General features: G+C 37.6%; 1 protein-coding gene across 1 annotated transcript; it reads left to right on the forward strand.

Annotated features, from left to right (window-relative positions):
• Positions 1-22455, forward strand: fbxl16 (F-box and leucine-rich repeat protein 16). The gene is made up of 6 exons (XM_079894678.1): positions 1-351; positions 8236-8899; positions 15258-15766; positions 16778-16862; positions 17039-17102; positions 17661-22455. The coding sequence occupies exons 1-6, from the start codon at positions 341-343 to the stop codon at positions 17807-17809; spliced, it is 1482 nt and encodes a 493-aa protein (XP_079750804.1). The 5' UTR covers positions 1-340; the 3' UTR covers positions 17810-22455.
• Positions 22456-23565: the final 1110 nt, after the last annotated feature.

The raw sequence follows: 23565 nt of genomic DNA on the forward strand, positions 1-23565 counted from the left end.
CGTGTGCATGTGAGAGAGAGAGACAGCGAGTGGGAGGCAAGCTTTGTGTGGAGAAACAGAATGAACGGGCTGTTATTTTAGTCTAGCGCATTAATTCACTTGTTTAATTTTTTTTTCCATACACATATGAAGTGGTATTTTCCGGCTTTGGAACTGGGAGATGTTTACATCTCAAATTATCATCACCTCCGAAAGGAAATAACGGGCAGGGCTGCTGCTGCTGCTGCTACTGGTATATTTATTTATTTTCCCTCATGCGTCCTGCAACGTTGTGGGAACCGCGATCGAGCCAGGCAGCGATCTCTGATTTATGATGGATTAATGATCGTATGAGCTGCATATGAAAGAAAGGTAAGATAATCGACTGTTAATACATTCGATTATTGTTTAATGTGATGCATGTTTTGATCAAGATTAGATGGCGTTTGACGCAAAGGGTTCAAGGAAAACCAGGATACTGCTAATAACAATTGTCCCCGGGGAACAAGCCTTGATAGGAAGAGGATCAATAGTGGTGATTTAAAAAAATAAAAATAAAAAGGGTGAAAGGACAAGGAAACGAGAATGCAACATTATTACCGCTCGGGTGAACGTGCATGTATTTGGATGCGTCTCAAAACCTAATGTGCTGCCTACCTAGGCTGCATTTTTGGATATCAGTGGCGCATGCTGCCCAAAAATGCTGCACGCGACCATACACTGCAATAAATATTGCCTTAATGAGTACTGTTATAGCAAATCATCGTAATATACTAATACTAGTTTCCCCCCCGGAGAATTGTTTATTTTTCTTCCCGTTGTCAAATAGTTTGGTTCACTTAATCCTCACTTAAGTTCGTTATATTGATGCTTAAAACAAAAATTGTATCTGTAAAATACTAATAATACAAACTTCTCAACTAAAATCATTTCTTGTTTAAAACCAAACAGAAATACTGATTAATTAGGAAAATAGCATGTGATGCCCAGGTAGGCAGCTCACTAGGTTTTGACACGGCCTTTGTCTCGCTAGTGGGATGCTGAATATTCCTCATGTACATGACGTCACCTGTCCGTCTTCCTGAGGTCGAGATACACACGTTATCCTCCGCGTTTCGCGCGGTTGTCATGACGTAACAGACAAATGTTTTGTTCGACATACGGCAACGGCGTTTACACAATGATACAAGGCCCTACAGTGTTTGTTAATATTTAGACAACTGCATGATTCCACACTTGGTGCCAAGGTTGCTCTCTGTGCAGTGTTATACGACGACAGGAACTTAAAGGGATAGCTCAACCCAAATGAAAAATTCTGTCATCATTTTACTCACCCTCGTGTCTTTTCAATACTGTATGATTGTATGTGAAACAGAAAAGATGTTTATAATGTTAAGCATCTTTTTTTTATACATTCAAACTAATTGAAGGTTTAGAGTTACAAAATGGTGATTAAACGATGACAGAATGCTTATTTTCAGGATTTCTTAACAAGTCTAGTCAGGGATTGATTCTGCTAAGCTGTTTAGAAGCTTGGAAGACCCTTAGTGATTAGGCCTACTATTTTAATTCAAAACCACCAGTGAGTTAATGAGAGTTAGGCTATGTTTAGAAAAGCATATGATCGTACTACTCTTACCATTATAGCTGTACAGAGTATTGTGCACTGAGCATGCATATTTTCTGTATCAATACCTGGATGACCTAGCCTGGTTCTACCAGACTCTCGTACATTTCATTTGTACAGAGAGTCTGGCCTCTCTCCATTGACAAGCGTTAACTTCCTTGTAGGCGGGTACTCTGTTGAAGTTTAAAACTATTGGATCTGCCCAGAGTCACTCTGGATCTGCCATAACCAATCGCTAACGTTTGGTCGTGACGTAACCCTATACACAAACTAGCGCACAACCTCAACGTCATCGTTCTCAGCCACTCCCTCTGTTCGCTGATTGGACCGGTTAAAAATTGATCGGAGAAAACCAAAGAATACACCACAATCCCAGACGGAGTTGCTGAAGGAAAATGAAATTGAGCGGAAGTACGTAGGAGGGCGGAGCCAGGCTATGGATGACCGACTACATTTGGACAATAATAAGCCGAATACTAGACAGATTCCTGCACAGAAAGCACCAGAACTCAATATCTGGTTGTCTGAATCAAAACCGCAGCATTTGTTGAAGCGCTGCCCACGAGGCTATGCGCTCTGACAACATTAAAACGTTAAAATTAAGATCTGGATGAAACATTAACAGTTGCACATTTTTCTCCATTGGTTTGTCAGTAATAAGACCAGAGTTAGCTGTAACTAATATCATGGGTTAAAGTGTGGAGCCACACTCAACCCACAGAACTTAGTGTACACTATCCTCAATGAGATAGTGTAGATTATTTATCTTCACTATCATACAGACAATCCCATTCTCTCCCGGTCAGTTTTAAGGCCTGTTCACACCAAGGATTAGAAACAAAGTCTTTATAATCATTCTAATTCTGTGAGAATAGTGAAGTACACAGCACAACTATAATGATAAGGACTTAGAGGAACAATGTCATTGAAATCACTTTCAGAATCATTTCTTTCCAGCTGAAGAAAGCTAAAAACAGACAGAGCCAATAAGAAAAGAGCTTGACTATCTAAAGATGACATGTCATTACTGCAGTTTGTGCTTATAATAAACAGAACATTATTGCCTGTTGTTGTGGACACTAATTTATTATTGGTGTGAATGGCCTTTATGGCTAGTGGCTAGTTTCTCAGTCCTTTTTTCTTTCTTTTTCGGTTTTCCAAAAAAATACATTTTTGGCTTTCCACATGGAACACTTCAAACTGTATCGGATCAACCTGAAGTTTTTAGCTGGCACCATGTGAACCTAATTAAGATGGTTCCTTCCCTGTTTTAGAGACTGTACATCATTCCTTATTTATCTTTGTACGACTACAATTATAGGACACGTGCTCCAAATTCGAAATTGTAGAAGCTAGCAGAAGCTCTTCCAAAACACATACAGGTGCAGATTTTCTTTTTACATTAATACAATTTTGAAGTCTGTAATGGTAGAGTGAAACTATTCCTCAAAGAGTACAGATTTCATACCGTTGTCCCACTTATAAACTTCCAAAGACTTGGTTCAACTTCATCTAACTTCTAAAACTTCATTTGAAATTCCACAGAGGAAGTCTCAGAAGTGTTCTTAAGCCACCTCTCGCTGAGAACACGACTAGATTGTGTGGTTGCTTTGAACATGCAAATCCCTCTCAAAGAGACCACTGCCAATCCTGTCCACTCCAAGGAGCTTCCACTATCCCATCTCCCCCGTTCCCTCTCTCGTCCCATCCCCCACCCTCATTGTGTGCCACATCTATCCATGGCAGAAGCGGAGTGTCTCCATTCTTTGCTTGTTTGTTGTCATAGGGCTTGTGTGTTTCGTCAGTAAATCCTAATAACATGGGTAAGGAGGCCGAGCCTGTAGGCGAAATGAAAAGGCTTGCAAAGTGGCAAAGGGGAGAACAGATTTACTCCATGCAGACGTGCTGTCAACAGTTGGAGAAATGCTCTAGAAAGTTTATAGTGGTTTGTCCTTGACTGATACAGACCAGTTCCCTTGTATTCGATAGCATTTGCAAAATGACATGTTCTATAATGGCATGTTTGTAAAGGAAAAACTTTCAGGCCAAACATCTCAAAAATCTCGTTTCTGGACAGGATAGTATATAACAGTATAGAACCATATTATGTAAAGTCCAAGTGTTCTCTAACCATCTGAACTCCTCAAAGAAGACCTTAAAAGATTAGTTCATCCAAAAAAAACATTTACTAACACTTATGTTTACAAATGTGCACGACTTTCTCTGCAAAACACAACAAAAAGATTTTTGAAGAAGGTTTCAGCTGTTTGTTTGTCCATATTATGAAAGTTGGCGAGTCCAAAAGGGACTTCCCTGCCACTTTGGGCTTACAATGACATGAGTAACCCTGAAACTGACAAAGATAATGGTTTATGAAAGAATGACAATATAGTTAAAGGCATTAGCATATGTTCTCAATCTTAATTTGTGCTATTTTCAATAAAGGTTTTTTTTTTTTTTTTGCTCAGTTTTGGCTAGGAATAGACAATAATCATCCCTAGAAAAGAAGTACTCAGAATTTCTCAGAATTTGGCCTTGACCCAATGAGTCTTTAATTTGACGTCATTATAGATTTTTTTCAAAATTAAGAACAGTTAGAGGCCAGGATGAAATCATATGCAATAACTAGAGGTAAACAATTTAATCAGTTATTTAGTAGATCCATTAGTAATGAAGTAGCCAATTTATCTTTGATAAGCTATTCTAATCCTCTCAGCTTGATTCAGAAAATAATTTCTGTACGTGTGGCACTTTTATTTGGAAAAGTAGAAAGGCGCTCAGCATGCGGACATAATTTATAAGCCGTGTGCTTTTAAAACACCCCCCTAATAATTTAAGAGGTGCTTTTTTTCCCTCCTGTATACCCAGATGAACTCCCTTGAACCCATCTGGATTGCAGCCATGCCCTTTCCATGTCTCACTTTCAAATTCTCTGCCGCTTAACTGTTTCTGGAGGTTTTCCCTGGCTACTTCCCCTTTTCAAATTCTTCATGGGGGCGACAGCTGAACTGATTTGTTCTAGTGCTGGATGTTAAGAGAAGAACCACACAGCTTTAGCATCTGAATTTGAAATAATCATGTGAATTTGAAATTGTTCCTCAGAGGTTTAATGACAAGCAGATACATCTATAAGGTGTTAACATCCTTTATGTAATATTGTTTTGGTGTATAAAAACCTATTGACTGAAACATGAGAACACACACCCAGAGGTTATAGTTAGACCTTTGTACAGAGAAGGGTTACTGTGTCAGAGAATTGCTGAGCAACATATACTGGTTTTTAATGCAGATCTAATGCCACAAAACTTCCTCTGTGAGTGAATCGCTCTTCTTAATGTGAAAAGTCTAAATATTGTGAGGACATTGTGAGAACATCGTGAGAATATCTCTACGGTATTTTGAGATAAAAATATAGTTTTAAATATAGATTCCCCACCCCAACCTTTAATGCACATTACTCCTTTTTCTTTAAAACTATACATTTTGTGCTGAAATGGAAGGTAAAGACAGCATATCGATTGGGCCCTGGCAAGCTGCCACCACTTCTTACTTAGCACATATCTCGGTACAGAAAGTTCCCATCAAGCCCCATCCAGAATGTCAACTAGCCTCATTTATTAAAAAACAACAACAACAAAAAAACAAAAACGTGTCCCTCGCCACTCAAACATTTGCTGCTCATGGTTTGTCATTGCATTGTTTGATTTGCCCCAGTGCAGAGGACCACTAGCCTTTTCTGTGTCAACTTATTGAATGGGGCCTCAGTTTTCATTGGGAACTCTCGACTGCATTGCCCACACAACATCTTGGTGGGCCAAAGCGCTCCTCTGCAGTGCAGAAGTGTAGCTGAAGGCATTCTGATGTGCTTCATCAGGCAGTTCAGTTGCTCTCCTTGGTGCTGAAGTTGCACTAACAGGTCTCCCTCTCCCTCTCCCTCTCTCTTCCCTTTCCACCTGCTGCACTTTTCACCATTTGCTTCCTCCTTATACATCACATAAATGTCTGCTATTTGAGATACTTATAGTTCCTCTTAATTTTGCCAATATTTTGTCTTCATGCACACTGCCATTTGAGACAAATTATTTTGTGTTTTAATGCAGTGTTTTACAAAAGTCCCATCAGTAAAGCTCAAATACCCTTTCATCAATACCAAACTCTTAGCATTGTTATTAATCTTAGTAAAATGGCCATTAAAAATGTTTCACTTTAAAATTTAAATGAATCGCATGTGGTTAAAAATCACTCATCTCGTCAAGTTTCTTTTTAAAGAGACACCTGAGCTTGTTTGTCTTCACAAGTTTTAAAACTTCTGGAGGAAATCAGAGAAACGTTACTAGCAGATTAAACTCAAAATGTACATATTTTATATTCTTTCCTTAAACAGGAACTAAATGATTTAACACAATAATAATATTAATTGTGATAAGTTTTTTTTTTTTTTTTTTTTTTTTTTTTAACACACACACACACACACACACACACACACACACACACACACACACACGCTTCAGCTCAAATGTTTGGGGTCAGCACGATTTTTTTTTTAAAGCTATTAATATTTTTGTTGCATCAAATTGGTAAAGACAAGTACTGTATGTTACAAAAGATTTCTATTTTAAATAAATGCTGCTCTTTGGACATTTCTATTCCTCAGAGAATCCTGAAAAGATATTTTGGTTTCCACAAAAAAAAAAAAAAAAAAAAAAAAATCTCTTAAGCAGCATATCATCATATTATAATGATTTCTGAAGGATCATGCAACACTGAAGATTGGAGTAAGGCTGTGTGTATGCATGTACAAATATTAGTCAAAATATTCTAATATATTACTCTATAACATTCTAATATATATATTTTTTAATAATAATCTTTAAAAAAATATTTAAATAAATTTCAATATAAAGTTTTCTAGGTTTAACAAAGTAGAAATATTATGAATTATCCATCCCTTGCTCCTAGTACTCCTAGTTGGGAATCACATTCTTTTGCTCAATTTCTAATCAAATCAGTAAGTTCTTGCACTACTTCTCTGTTGATCAGATGTAATCTTAAAAAGCTCCACCTCTTGAGTGTGGGTGGAAATGGGGTTTGTGGTCTGCTCTTTAGTGTTTGGTTTCCTAGGGAAACAAATTAGATGTGTTTTTCCCCACTAGTTTTCAAAAGCTGTGAAATGAGTTGTGCATTTGCATAGTTTTTATCTAGATTGTGTTTCTCTTGTGAAGGTCTAGTGGTCATTCAGTCAAAACACTCATGCGAAATCAACATGTTTTGCTTTTCTTCATGTAAATCCAACTCATTCTGCATTCAAAATCAGTAGGCTAAATGCTGGAGCGTGTAGGTATTTCAGCTGCAAAGATAGTCATGGGCTTATTGAGAAAAATGTCTTAAAGCAAGCAACTCTCATTGACATTTTACACTTGAACCATTAGTGCACAGAGCACGCACACCTGCATGGAGGGTTTTAAGGTGGACCAGGGTGTTGAAAAGGCAGCTCCGCTTCAGAGTATATTCTTCAGTCACTTCCTACAAGGCATTTCTCTGAACAATTCTAATGCCCTGTTTAGTTATTTTATCACTGGCAAAACTGATATTTCACTGACTGTTTATTCTTTTTCATCATTTGGGGAATGATACAATATATTTATGTGCTGTTCACTCACTATGCATACAGTGAATGTGACTACATTGTGAATAATAAATGAGTCAGCGAGTGAGTGAATGAACACCTGCATTGATGTGTAAAATACGGTAAAGCGCCTGGCTATTACAGTATGTTGTGTCATGCACCTGCTGAGTTCACCATCATGGCGTTTATATCAAAAGGTCAAATTTCTAGGTTTTGTTCATTCTTTCCATTTCCATACTGAAATATACTATCAGTGTCTGTAAAAAAAGCAACTTATGTCATCATGCTTACAACTGCAATTGATATAGATATATAAGATATTCAACAAACAGATCAGATTACCTGCTAAATGACAGTGTAGACAGTCAGTCTTAAAGATCGGATTTGAAACACAAATCTAATTTGGTCAGTGTTAACCAAGCCTCTGAATCTAAGTCTACTGTTACAAATATTAGGGTACAGTACAATATTAGGGTTAAAAAACCTTAAGCCACCCACAAACTGTGTGAAAAGAAATGGTAAAATTAGTTTGTTTTGATTAAAAATTAAAAAGGCAGATAAAAGGGCTTTTTACCCAAAGTATGAGGGCAAAAGTTCCTGGGGAACTGAATCTTTTCAAATGGGACTTTTAGCATGAGGGCTATTTTTTTTTTACCACAAATAGGATAATATAGATGAAGATTTGTAAAAAAAAAAAAAAAAAAAAAAAGAATATTAAGAAAATATATGGAAAAGAGAAAAATAAAAATATGTTGCTAAACATATTTATCCATCATATTTGTGGGCCTGTGAAAATGTTGGACAAGACAAGTAAATTCTGTCATTGGAAAAAACTGTTGTTGTTAAGCCCTGCCATAAAAAAATAACACTTTTTAAAGAGCCCTGGTCATATGCATAGTGTGAAAAATAATAGTTTCTTTTTTTCAATCATAATATATTTTTATTTCACTCTCAAGATGTTATTGCATCCAAGAGCAATAACTCGACTCTGGTCTATTCACAGGCTTCCAATGCTGAATATGTCCACTCCCAGTGACCTCAAGTCTCCCTGCGTGACGCGGAACGGCATGGTCAAGCTGCCCCCCCAGCCCAACGGCCTCGGTTCGGCCAGCATCACTAAAGGCACACCAGCTGCCAAGAATCGCCTGTGCCAGTCGTCCTCTGTGCCCACCATCTTGCCTCCCCCTAGCCTGCCGTATCACCTGGAGCCCCTGCCCACAGCCGCCTCACTGCTGGGCCCCGACCTGGACACGAGCCCCGTGACTGCCATCAAACCTCCCCTCCGCCAATTCCCCAAGCCCCTGCTTGAGAGACAACTGGTGCTGGACGAAAAGGTGCTGAACCGGCTCTTATGGTACTTCACCACAGCAGAAAAGTGCATTCTAGCCCAGGTTTGCAAGATGTGGCGGAAAGTGCTCTACCAGCCCAAGTTCTGGGAAGGTGTGATGCCCATTCTACATGCTAAGGAACTCTACACTATCCTGCCCAATGGGGAGAAGGAGTTTGTTAGCCTGCAGGCTTTTGCTCTTAGAGGCTTCCAGTCCTTCTGTCTGGTGGGGGTCTCTGATTTGGACATTTGTGAGTTCATCGACAACTATCCGCTGTCAAAAAAGGGAGTCAAGTCTGTCAGTCTTAAGAGGTCGACTATCACGGATGCAGGACTTGAGGTAATTATGTCCAGGAATTATTTGACTATCAATAAATACAGATAACATTTTCATGCAAAAAACTTTGTGTAGGCTATACTGTGCAATGGTAAATATCCATCAACGGGTAGAGATTTATACCACAGTTATGGCTTCACAAACTGAATTAAATGTAGGGCTGGACTTGTTTTTGTCCATCAGGAATTGATTGGATGGTTGTGGTTTGCTATTGTTGTGATGCCATGTGAGTGACAGGTTGATCCCGCCCTCGCGCCAGTAAACACGTCTTCAGAGAGGAGAAGACATGTCACTGCAAGAGGGAGGGGAACTTATTCTGATTAAATAATACAAATGCACGTGAATTAAAAAAAAAATAATGATGTGCACAGATAAATAATTTATAATAAATACAGCAATATTAACAATAATTGTAAATATGGATTTCATGGCATTATTTCGAATTTTAGAATGCGGCATTGGTCCTGCCTTTTATTCACACAGGACACATTTCGGGACTGATTCCCGGGACCGGCAATGTTACTAGGTCCCCATCCTGGGATGTGTTTGCGTTCACACAGAAGGCACTAGCAATTTTATGGCAATATTTTGGGATCAACGCTCTGTGTGAAAGGGAATACTGAATATATCCCCATCCCTCGCTCATAGCAGACTGACGGTTGAAGGGGAATGCTTAAGGAAATTCAACCCAAGCCGTCAAACTGATGTCATCAGAGAGTGGACACCGTTCCAGAGCGGTAGCAAATTTTCCGATTTTTATGAAAGAGAACCATGACAAACTATTTTTTTCTGTGCATTAATTAGCATGGATTCTTATATTTTGCTTTGCAACAATAAAAAAAAAAAACAATCTTTGAAATGAAGTACATTTAATTTGTGAAGCATTTAATTCTATATTATTGATTCATTATGAAAAGTTGATTACTCCTAAGAATTACTCTTTATGATTGAAGATTTCCATAATTTCCCACCCACACCTATTAAGTAGTATGACAAAATAATTAGCTGTATGGAAATGTGCTCAGAAGCACCTAACATACATGGTTAGAAATAAGTGTGTTTTGCAAGAACATGCAGCAATGATCACACATCACACTTGTCTCTATGCTGTTGCTATTCTAGGACTGGGCTTTTGTTGCCATGGTGAACTCTCAAATTGTTCGTGACGGCATCCAAGCTTTTTTCCCCCTCAGATATGCAAACCAGCATGTGCAGAGATAGAAGCTGGAGCTTCATCTGTCTGAGAGAGGACTGTGCACCTCGGGCTTGTTTGTGAATTATATAGGGCAGGGCAGATATCACAGCACAAGGCTTGGATCATGACCAAGTACTCAATAAAAGAGTCCTGCCTTCAAGAGTTGTTTTTCTTGCTGAATTGAGCTCTTTCCCTTGCAATTTGTCTTAGTCTCTTCATTATAAATATAACATGTCACTGAAAACTTTAAGTGATTAAAAACAGAAAATGTGTACATTGTTCCCTCTTTTTTCTTCTTCTTTGGCTAGGTAAATAGGTCAGTGGGGTCACACAATCCATTAGTTGCAGTCCTTCTGAATGCAAACACTTCTTGTTGATCACAACAATTAGGTCAAAAATTCAGGTGTACATTATTTGAGCCATACTAATACATTTTGGACAATCTTTACATTTAATACACAGAAACTTAATTAACTGCATTTAATAGCATTATAAATAGCTCTATTGATCTTTCTAATTTGGAATACAGTCAGTTTTCCCATTGTACATCAGTCAGGTTAAGAAAAGGAAAATAATCTTACGTTTCTTTCATCAGGATATGTCAAGGTTCAAAACATATTAAGCTCCACTGACAGCATTTGTGATTGTTGATTACCACTGGAAATAATTTTGACCCTTAACAATTCTGTCTGGTGTAACGATACCCTCATGATGTCACCATTCTATACATATCACGATACTGAACTCATAATACGATATTATTGTGATACTCCAAGACATATTATAAAAGGTTAACAAAAAAAATGTACTGTTGATTAAAATGCTAAATTTGGTATTACACCGATGAATAAATGAAAAGGCTTGGACTTGGTGCTGGTAACCCAATGCACAGGACAATGGTGACACCAGAATATTCATGATTCTGAAGCTGAAAATACAGAATTATTTTAGATGAATATGCCTGCACTCTATCACTGATTAGATACATTTAAAAGAATGTAGGCCACTTTTTACTGGTAACATAAGACATTTGGCATTATCAGGACCCACAAATATTCCCCCATTGCATTATTATACATTATATTCAACATTATATAGTAGTTTAATGTAGTACTGACACAAAAACTCCCACAGTAATTTTAATTATGTGTGAAGTGAACTATACAGATTGTCACTATCCAAGATACATGTTGTTGCATATTTTTGTGTTGCGATATTGTGACAGATATATTGTTACACCCCTAATTCTGCCCCTCATTACTTAAAAAAATGAGCAAAATAATCACCCTGCACATCTGGCCAAAACTGAAATCATGTATCTTGAATTATAATCTATTCTGTGACATAAGGGTTTGGCTCAAAAAACAGAAGGCCTAAGCAACACGTGCGCTGCCACTCACCGGTGATATTGCAGGCATCCATGCATCAATGTTATTTCCGTCCTTTCCGCTTTGCTTAATAATTCCAAGTCTTGAGCTTTGTTGTCATTGTAGAGTTTCACAAAAAGCGTTGAGACGGCACACTGCAAGCGTCTGCAACATCGAAGGAAAGCCCTTTGCATAAATTTAGCCACTTGTTAAGACTATGCTAGTTGGACCAACTAGCAGTTAAGAGGTAACCAGTCTTACTTTTCCGATTCAAATTAGACCGATCTACATTATGTACCTAAGTAAGGACCAGTTTTGAATAAAAAAAACCTAGCTGAATAAAGAAACAATCGCGATGCAGAGGAATCGTTTTGTTTGCTGTTCTGTTCATTAAGTAGACGTCATATATAAATCATATAGACTCTCATAAGTAAATATTAAATAGCCTAAAGACATATATAAACAAGTGTGAATCTGTGAGCAGGAAAAAACTGAAAACTGACCGTTAATCAGAGGTTGACAGTAACAAAGTACATTTACTTCAGTACTATACTTAAGTACACTTTTTGAGTATCTGTACTTTACTTGAGTATTATTTTTTCTGGAAACTTTTTACTTTAACTTCAATACATTTGAAAGACAAATATCATACTTTTTACTCCACAACAATTCTGTCAAGTTACTTGAGTAGAAAATAGTAACGTCAGTCAGGGGATGATTTTGGTTGCAGGGGTTGCATCAGAACCCCACGTCTGTTTGATGTCAGAACCATCCAACGTTGGACAGACGCTGGATTTTGTTTGGAAATGAAAGTCAGGTTGACATCAGAACCCCACTGATGTTGGTTTCTGACATCAACCTGATTTTCATTTTCAACGCTGGGTTTGGGCTTCTAAATGTGAATTTTGTCATTGTTTTGGAGCACACTAGCTTATAGATAACAGTAAGGCTAACACATTCATACTAAAAACCAAAAACACTTTAGGGCACAATTTGCGAGAACAGCCATTTGGGTGTCCGAAACCATCGTGGACGTTATTGAGTGCACTTATTCAATCTCTCATTCAATCCCACTACTGGAACTTTGTTCTAGAAATAAATTTGATATTGATATAAGGGTAGGTAGGCAGGCATAGATTCAGAGGCATAAGGTACTGTAAGTATTACATACAAATGCAACAATAATAAAACAATGCATTGACATTTACTTTTGATACTTAAGTACTTTTAAAAACAAGTACTTCTGTACTTTTACTTAAGTAAAAATCGGTATTTACAAATTTGACTTGTAACGGAGTAAAATTTGACCAGTAGTATCTGTACTTTCACTCAAGTAAGGAAGTTGTGTACTTTGTCCACCTCTGCCGTTAATTTATGAATTATGTGAGTGCACATGCATTAGACGTGCATATTAGTAGTAGAAGAAAGAATTTAAACATACATTTATGATTTATATAATAGGCCTATGTTTTTCACTCTATGCCATGGTCTTGTGTTTTCAGCGATAAAGCTTGATTTTATACATTTATATGTTTAAACATTTTGATAATTGTACGGTTGTTGCCCTAATTTCTAGATTTAATGACAGCAGTAACAGTCGTGATGTTCTTGTAATGGCATTCTGAAAAATTTACACCATTGGCAAATGTCTTAGCTATTTGTTTTTGTCAAACAAAGATCGGCCCAGATCTGGCCCACATCTGGTGATTCCACAAGGTCCAGGGACCTAGCCGTTGCAAAACCGTTGCATAGCCTACGCACAAAACAGGCCCTGAAAAAGGCGTACGCCACTTCCGGCGCATATTGTGATTTATAAAAACAAACTTGACGGGAAAATTTGTGCACCTGCACTCAAACTTTGACCCATGCATACGATCGTTTTGGAGACGGAACAGTTTGGCGACACCGATATGTATATGTAGTAGCATAGTTTATATATATATATATATATATATATATATATATATATATATATATATTATCATTATTATTATTATTATTATTTTTATTTTTTTATTTTTTGTAAAGCACTTAGTTTGAATTGCACTCTGCTGAAATGTGCTATATAAATAAAGTTACCTTGCCTTACCTATCTTACGGCAGATGAGAAAATCTTAAATCTTCATTATGAGTCCTAATCATAAATACAGTGCATGTTCACAATAACAGTTTAAATTAATAAAATAACAATTTAATCAATGTTTTACATCTGATATACACATTTAGATCAAATATGCCATTCTCATTAATGAAGTTGAGCACTTAAAGTCCCTGTGAACTGGAAGTTACAAACGACTTTTCTCCAGTGTTGTGACGTATTTCCAAGTGAAACTGAATATTGAACAGAGGGCAGGGTTTTACTTTAGCGCTCCTCCTCTCCATCTCTGCTCATAGCAGACTAACGGTTTGAGGGGAGTTGCCACGCCCTCGCGCCATAGCACATGACAGGAAGAGAAGAGAAGTCGTTTCGAGGGGGGAGGGAAGGATAACATATTTGATTAGAGAATATAAGGGCACAAGAATTTTTAAAAATTAATGAAGTGCACCGATAAATCATTTATAATAAACGCTACAATATTACACATAAAAATACGAATTGTAAATTTTGATTTCATGGCGACTTTAAATTACATTAAATCATTACTGAGAAGTTACAAAAAAAAATTATATTCTAATAAATAGAAGTATTTATAGTGGATGTAATGCTTTTGATCACTTTTGCTGTGGCAAGCTGTGTTTTGATGTTTTAACTACAGAGAGGATTGCTTATCATGATAATAGCAGATTGTCTGAGAAAATATTTTCACGCAAATAATGCAAAATAAGGCCTATCTGTTTCCATTAAAAATATAAAGAAATTAAAAATACTATCTGGCCAGTGGAAAAGATTGAGAAAAACTTTCTCTGAAATGTATTTTATAGTATTTGATTTATTTATTCAAAAAGAAGGCAAGGATAGGCTACTACATGATTTTTAGCAATTTAATGTGACGGCACATCCGTATCTCATATTTTCCTAATGTCTTGGTATGGTATCACATGGTATTATGTGGATGAATATGCATATGTAAATTATATGCATAGTAAAACTAGGCGTTGTAAGCTCCATATGTAGTTATTTCGGGGAGGAGACGGGGTGGAGACGCATGTACGTACAATCATCCGCTGACTGGGATTTATAAAGGGAATTTTGCGCAGGTTCTGGGTTATGTTTTATAAGTCTAAATTTATTTTGCCGTATGCCATTTTTGGCTTTCGGGCGCATGTACACTTTTAGCAAGGATCCTACGCACAGTTTTATAAATGAGACCCCTGATCCGGATCTGGGCTGACACTATGTTGCTGTCTGGGTGGTTATAATAATAAATCCCCAAAAATAACCATTAGAGGACATTGTGTATCAGCTCTTATTTGGTTATCACACAAAACTTCCCTGAAACATTTTGGCAGTTGGTTCTCAAAGAAATAACTAAATGGGAACCATATTAGGGCAATTTTCTGGGGTTTCAAATGGTTTCACTGCACATTTTAGATTTCCCCTATATTTAACACAGATGAATTTATTAATCAGCTGTTTGGTACTCTACTGAGCTGACCTGAGCTGGGTCTGTCCATTAAAGGAGACATCCAGAATGTGCATTGCTGAGAAGGCTCCAGGAATGGTCTTAAAAAAAACCTCCTCCAGGATAATGCTGTGAATATTCATTAAGCTTTAGTCAGCTCTCTCACTGAGCTAGGAGCACATTTGCAGTTGTGTATGTATTAAAATAACCTTGCTTCTCCATCCTGGGCTCTTCAGGTGATGCTGGAACAGATGCAAGGGCTGATGCATCTTGAACTCTCCGGCTGCAATGATTTTACAGAAGCTGGCCTGTGGTCCAGCTTGAATGCGCGGCTTACCTCTCTCAGCGTAAGCGACTGCATCAACGTGGCAGACGACGCCATCGCCGCCATTTCTCAGCTCCTTCCCAACCTATCGGAGCTCAGCCTACAGGCCTATCATGTGACCGACACGGCCATGGCCTACTTCACCGCCAAGCAAGGCTACACCACCCACACGCTGCGTCTGAACTCCTGCTGGGAGATCACCAACCATGGTGTAGTCAACATGGTGCACAGCCTGCCCAACCTCACCTCCCTCAGCCTGTCGGGCTGCTCGAAGATCACAGACGATGGCGTGGAGTTGGTTGCGGAGAATCTGAGGAAACTCCGAAGTCTGGATCTGTCCTGGTGCCCTCGCATTACTGACATGGCACTGGAGTATATCGCCTGTGACCTACACAAACTGGAGGAGCTGGTTCTGGACCGGTGAGTCTGCTGAGTTTGCATTATGGAGCGGAAAGGAAATATTTCCTCCAAAGTAGTGATAGACCAATACAGGCTATCAGACTGGCTGATTCATTAGCTGGTGTATGTTTTTTTTTATTTATTTTTTTAAGTGCATATAATTTCTTTTTCAATCAATCAATCAATAAAAATGTATTTAAATAATAATCAATAATTGTTTAAATGTATAACAATAATAAATTTATATTTTCCGCGAAGCGGAGATTCGATCACATTCAATTCACATTCTATTCACATTTGATTTGATTAACATTTGATTCACAATTGATTAGATTCACATTCAATTCACATTTGATTCAATTTACATTCAATTTTATTCATATTCGATTAGATTCATATTCGATTCGATTCGATTCACATTCGATTAGAATCATATTTGATTCGATTCATATTCGATTCAATTTACATTTGATTAACAATTAATTTGATTCACATTCGTTTCACATTTGATTAATATTCGATTCGATTCACATTCGATTCTGTTGTACACTACCAAAATCACATTTGCAATCATGCTCTGTGCATGGGGTCACTTTAACATTCTATTGCATCAAATTTTTTTGCCAGCGTTATTAGGAATTTTTCTAGGAACGTTTTATTAGGAACATCATAAGAAGAATAAGCTACACCAGTGATAAGACAATTTCAAATACTACAGATTTAAAATAACAATTGTTCTATAATAATTTCAGTGGAGTGCTGTAATTCAGTGATGGTATTTTATAGCTAACAGCATGATATTTTGATACAAAAATAATGCATGTTAAAGTATGACATTTCCGTGGTAATATCATGATATTTTTTGTAAGTGAAACTTTATATCTACCTACACTGAATAATTAATCTGAAAAAAGAGAGTTTTTAATTAATTACAAATTGCAAAAAAAATAATATTTCTGGACCAATTATTGTATGCCTAAAGATGGTAAAGACTTAAAGTAAAATAACTTTCCTTCATATGACTATATTCAGATGTGTGAGGATCACAGATACAGGCCTGGGTTACTTATCTACCATGTCAACTCTGAGAAGTCTCTACCTGCGCTGGTGTTGTCAAGTAAGTGTCTGTACAGCTATCGCAGTCACCCAAATGGGATAATCTTACTATGATAAAAAAAAAAAAAAAGTATGGGTAGTTGACAATAGTTGTCCATTAACTTTTTTTTTTATCATTCACAACACATCGCTAAAACTGCATGAAATTTGATGTCAACTCCCCTTGTGTTCTTTTAGGTGCAAGACTTTGGGTTACAGCATCTATATGGCATGAGGAGTCTTCGTCTTCTCTCTCTAGCAGGTAAACTCACTCTTTCTCTGAAAGTACAGTGCTGATTCTGCAGGAAGCACTGATAAAGTCCTGATGAAGCACAATAATGAAATGACACTATGTTTTGAAGTAGATCGTTTCTATGAATACCTGAGCTTAATCATGTTATGGAAAAAGCTCCATTAATCCCTCAATAACAGATAGTGCTGTCCGAGTAAAATATATTGCTTTGTAAAAGAAAGATAAATTTGACTTTTAGTTGATGAATACAAGTCTAATTTTAAAGAACATTGTACATTTGCAGATCAGAAATATCTGCCTGTTTCAGCAACAGCTGCGCAGAAGGACCAAACAAGTTTCTTTTGACTAGTCGATGTCATTTATTTAGCATGAGATTTTTCATTTGATGGAATGAAAATAGGAAAGAGCGATTTTTTTTTTCAGCATTATTTCTTGCCTAATTTCTATATATAGGTTTAACGAAGCAAAATCCCAATATATCAGGTTGGGAATCATATGTGATGCAAATAGTGTTGTCACACAGCATTATAAACAGGAAGTGAGCGGCTCTCATTTACTGTGTCTCAGGGTGCCCTCTGCTGACCACCACTGGTCTATCAGGCCTGATCCAACTGCAGGAGCTAGAAGAGCTGGAACTGACCAACTGCCCTGGTGCCACAGCCGAACTCTTCAAATACTACTCCCAGCATCTGCCCCGCTGCATGGTCATCGAGTAGAGCAAAGAGTTTCATGGGCACCAGCACCCACCACATCACCAAAACCTCCTCCTACAGACTGATGATAAATCCAACTTCATCCTGGACCCACAGGGAGAATCAATGAGAAAAATTGAAAGGAAGTTTATTTTCTGGAGGGGTGAAAAGGGATCATTGACGTGGAAGATAAAAAGGGAAATCTGAGAAAAGAGGTCGGAATGGGCCTGGAGTGGCGAGCGAGAGGGAAAATGTACAAAGCGCAGTGGCTAGATCTTTCATTAAATAACATGACACATAGGAATCAGCCCCCACACATACATGAAACATGTTCCTCCACTGAACTGTGAGACTAGTTTCCATGTCTCATCCAAAACTGTTTATCTTGAAGTGACAAAGGTGTGCGCTGCCTGTTTGAGCTGTCTTTCATATCCAGGGAAAGATAGAGGAACCGAGACGTTTAAGGGAAAGAACGAGGTTAAAGAGCCACTGCAACAGGGTCTCTTCACTTTTGTCCAACAGCACCTGGGTTCCTCGCTCCCCTCAGAGGTGCTGCCGCCGCTCCATGTCTGTGTCTTATCAAAGGAAAAAAAAAATTAGAACTTTAGAGATGAACAGCTACGTAGAGTTTCACATCAACGCTACTTGCTTTTTGTCACGCGGTTCTCTTTTTGTCTTTTTTTTAAATATTATTTTTTTAAGTATTATTTTTGATGATAAGGATTACTGTGAAACATTTATGGTATGAGTTTGAGGTTTGGGACACTTTGAAATAAGATGGAAATCCAGGTACGGTGAAGGTACAGTATTAAGAGGTACTGTCCTTTGAAAGGAACCAGCATAATCAGAAGTCAGGAGGTTATTTTTTTCCCCAGCAGATTGCTCTTTTAAAGACATTTCCAGATATTTTGAGTTGGGGAGCGGAGCGGATCGGATTGGAACTGCTCGTACATTTTAATGTGGTTCAAAGGGACTGTGGTTTGTACAAAAGATAGCTTGGCTTTTTCATCTGCCTGTTTTGCTTTAATTCCATTTGATGTCAATTGATATTAGTGGCTTATGTGCAGGTTTCTATATTAATCCTGATTCAAATGAAGATGAGATCTTTGAGTGATCCCATAATGCAGCGGAGCCACGTGACGGCCTTTCACAGCCTGAAACTTCACGTCATTGCTTACTTGTCACCAGGCCAAACCATTACAGCATGGCAATTCTACCATAGTTTCTTACTGTACAGGCGCAGCGACTCTTTCAGCCCAAATGCTTTTAAATACATCTGATGAATACAGTTTACAGTGATTTGCATCAAATGCAGAGGCAGGCCAGTGTAATTAAAGTGATCACAAACATCCCACACAAGATTATTACAGTAGTCTCTCTTCATCTAGCAGTTTTGCTTTCCATTTAAGCAATACTCACATGTCTGCTTTTAGATCCCCACATGTCTCTTTTATTTTGAGATGCCGGGTTCTTCGCCCTCACAATTCTGCTCATCTGTGGTGCCTACCTCATTGTAAAATTGGGGTACATGGAATACAGTTCCGCAAGAGAATTTACAGAAACCAAACATTTGTTCTTTTCCAACCCGCTCCATACCCCATGCCGAACCCATTTGTCTTCTCAGGAGATTAATGTGCTGCTCAGATCATCTCAGATAGGTCTGCTGTGATGTTAAAACACTTAATTGTTCACCGACTTTACCCAGTCTCAAACTTAAGACATGCAAACTGGCAAAAAGAAAAAATGGCATGGTACACAATTTTGGAGTCTTAGACTGGTGAATAATTTAATTAAATGCAACCCCTAAGTTCTAACTAGTGAAATGTTTACCTCTGAATATTATAATATATGTGGACAGTAGTGCATACAATTTGCTACTTTTTTTCTTCAGGAAATTGTACAAAAATGTACTTTTAGATCAAATGACTTGCAATAATGCACTTAAACCAGGGATTTGGCTGGTTAGTGCCCCTGCTGGTAAATGCGGGAACTACATTATCTGGACTTAAAAAAACAACTTATTCTGACTAAATAACTCGCTTCCTAAAGCAGGATTTCATAGCGATGACATTGAAGAACTGTTTTGGTTTCCCCATAAAACCTCGCAGTGAACAGTTTCTAAACCAGTTCTTAAAATTGGCCCCCATTTTGCTAATAAAGAGCCTTTATTTATAAGAGTGAAACCATTGAGATGAATGAGACTTGTAAAGGACAGCTAGCTTTCTCCAGCTATTATAGACCTCCTTGATTCAAACATGAAGCTATCTTACTGAGAACAAAACAGATGGATACTATGCCAAGTCCTAAATGATCTAGGCTTTAAAGATCACAGATTATATCTAGTAAAAGATACATTTAAACATTAGCACTCAGCTCAGACAGTCGATCTCTCTTCGTGTATATAGTGACCTGTTAAATGGGGGGGGGGGTCAGAGCTAATCAGCGCTAGCAGCTGCTGCTTATCCAGGCAAGACCCCTTGAGACTTTTAATCTCACTACCTTGTGTGAATTTATCTTTTGAATCATTGAAGTTGTTACTTATTTATTTGCTTTTACTTAGTGGGTTAATTTATTGGCACGATGCACATATTTATTTATTTATTACATTTACGAGGATGGTACAAGGTTGTTTATTTATGAGTAGAACAGATTTTTTTAAGGGGTAATTGAGAAGACAGGAACTAGTGTGGGAACTGGAGTTGGCCTTTTTTGCCATGGTTTCAACGGTTCAACTGCAGCCTCTGAGGCTCTTGTTTTTGGCGGGAAAACTGTTGACACACAGCTGACAGAACTCACAGAAGAATGGAAAGGCAATAACTGGTTGACAGAGGCACGGCTGACAGTGAGTTGACCTACCTTATCTAACCCTCCTGCAGCCCAATATTTTTTTCTTGGTGACTAATTTTGTTTTTGTTTTTAAAATGGATGTCAGTTGAGTTATAGTGAAATGGCATTGTCTCCAGGATTGGATGTTGAACATTCTGCACCAGTAATTCATATGAGCGCAATTTTTTTGCTGTGTTTGGTTGATTTGAGGTATCCTGATAACTGTTAGAAGACACAGCAGTATTTACACTCACCAATTGTCTTTTAAAGAAAAGAACAGCGTTTATATAGAGGAGGTTTAAAGGAAATCCCATCAAAGCTCTTTTCATTCCGTATGTCTCCATTGATAACATAAACAGAACCATTTGAGATGAATGAAATAAAAAGAGATTATTATTATTATTATTATATCTCTAAGGCATTGCATAGTATTTGAGGACAATTATATGAAACTGTCGGAGATATTGTATTAATCTTGTATAAATAATATTGTTTTCACTTCAAACCCGAGCCTTTTCCCTCTTTGTATGGAATCAGAGTTTATGTGTGTGGGATGGATTTTTTTCACCTAATAGAACCTTAAATATAAATATTATAACTCATGCACTAACCTCACTGTAATCTGTAAATATATATCAATATGTCAAGGTCATCTGTCAGAAGGTTTTTTAAGGCTGCCTGGTTCGTGCACGTCTATACCCCTCTAAACAAAATGAGTCAGCAGAAAAACCTGGTCAAGGAAAGTGGCAAGATATGCAAAAAGGTTCATGTCTTTTAGCGATGAATCACATCAGCAATCGATAGTATAAGAGACTTAAGCTTGTTTCACTTTGTACATTGAGCTAATATCAAAGACATGTTAATACGGGCTAAATGCAAGAATATTAACAGATGTTTATTGTGTGTCTACATTGACACTGCGTGGGCAGCGCGCACACGCCTGCGGCCTTCCTCATATGATCGAGGCAGGGTTACTTTTCCGAGTCAATGAAATACTGTGTAAATTTCGCTTACCTACAAGACAATTCTGGCTGGCAGATACGGAGTGTTTCTGTCTGATTTACACTGTAAATTTAGACCATTATCAAAGGCCAATTTCCTTGAATAGTGCTCCTCTGTTCTTGCTCTCTAAAGGAGTTTTACTAGCTTACCACATCCAGAATGTGTTGGCAGTTTCTGTTCACCCTCCAGCTAGCTTTTAACTCTAAATGTCTGGCGCTTTTAATTGTTAAGCGAATAGAATAAATCATCTGTTCATCTAACTCTTCCCAGCTAACATATGTCAGGATTGTTTCTTTTTATAAATTTGAGAACGACATGATTCAATAACAGAAAGCGACTCCTTTGTTGGCTCTTTTATGTATGTGTACATGTAATACTAAAACAATATTAATAATGCTTTTTACATTCATACAGGGTCAGTAACAACGACTTTTATTCTGGTGCAAACATGGTTTGGGTGAATGTGGTTCAACAGCCTAATGAGCAATGTTAGATATCCTCCTCACACTGATTATCGAAAATGTTTCTTTCATTTATTTGGGATTTTATTTCACTGGTGTGACACGGGCCTGTCACGGTTCTCGGTTATTTAGGGTACATTTCTTTCTGTAAATACTGTTGTGGTGGTTAATTTAAAATGAAAGCGAAAAAAAAGACAAAGTTTTATGAACTCCATCTCATGGTTGCAGTGCCTTGTCAGACAAGCGTTGTTGTTTTCAATTGATTGGTTCCAGTCTGCACCGTTTTAGTAAAAGTTGTACAAAATAAGCACCAAATTTGCGTCATTAATTTTTTTTGACGTTAAATTATAAAGGCATAGTTCACCCCAGACTTTCTTAAATGATCAAACTGTATTTGTTTCCGTGGAACAACGGAATAAAAAAAAAAAAAGGGTGAATAAATTACAGAATTGAAATTTTTGGGTGAACTATCCCTTTAGCACATGCTGTCAGTGTGTTACTGTATGTTTTAACGTTGCTTTTAAATCTGCATGCACACACAAACACAATTACCTTGTCTATTCTTAGACATACCATCTGTATTAAGTGTTTTGACCCCAAGGACCACCATTTTTGTTTTTATGAATAAGGCTCTAAAAAGGAAGCAAAACTTAGTAGTGCTTTGCAGGTCATCAAAAACCTGTTCCGCAGAGCTTGATAAAAGATGTTCGTGGCTCTGCTTTATAAGCATGTGTTATATAAGAGTCTTAAGTAAGCTATTTTGGCAAATTTAGCCGGATGGTAACACTCCTGAAGCAAGTCACAATGAAAACATCTTCACTTGGCACCCGGTGGATTTCACAAATAATAAACACGCAAATAACCGAGAACGTCAGAAGAAGAAAATGGATCAAAGACGAAGCAACTGTTGAGGTACGATTATGAGGTAAGATGCCTGTCTTACTGTCAGCCTTCAGTAAATACCCTTCTAAAATGATGAGAGACTCCATTTCTAAGTAGAACACAGGCAAACTAATTATGAGCACACTATCGTTCAAAAGTTTGGGGTCAGTAAGATTTTTCTTTAAAATAATTTATTTTATTCAGCAAAGATTAATTAAATTGATCAAAAGTGACAGTAAAGACATTTATAAATCTTTCTTGAACTATTTTAAAGACCTCCCGTGGTGAAAATCAAGTTTTTAACGTTGTTTATATGTCTATGTGGTGTTTTTAATATGCTTTAAGACTAACCATGTGCAAAGTCATAAGTCAACACCATTGCTGAGGATATTCTCCTAAAAACTGCAGTGAACCAAATACAATCTCAAAAACGCTGGTGTTTCTGACGTCACTAACTAATCTGTAACCAATCGGGTCAACGTGTGATCATCGACGAGTGAGTCTCTGAGCTGGTGCGAGTGAGTGGAGGCGGGGTTAATTTGCATTTTCATAGAACTGCATATACTAAATGAAGCAAGGGTTTAGAGTTACATTCATTACAGTATGTCA

The sequence above is a fragment of the Squalius cephalus genome (assembly GCF_949319135.1).
Source record: "Squalius cephalus genome assembly, chromosome: 1".
In the NCBI taxonomy this organism is placed as follows: Eukaryota; Metazoa; Chordata; class Actinopteri; order Cypriniformes; family Leuciscidae; genus Squalius; species Squalius cephalus.

Bases quoted from the DNA above. Each gene is read 5' to 3' on its own strand.
- fbxl16 (XM_079894678.1), top strand. The intron at 8,900-15,257 runs GTAATTATGTCC...TGGGCTCTTCAG, and splicing joins TCACGGATGCAGGACTTGAG to GTGATGCTGGAACAGATGCA. The intron at 16,863-17,038 runs GTAAGTGTCTGT...GTGTTCTTTTAG, and splicing joins ACCTGCGCTGGTGTTGTCAA to GTGCAAGACTTTGGGTTACA.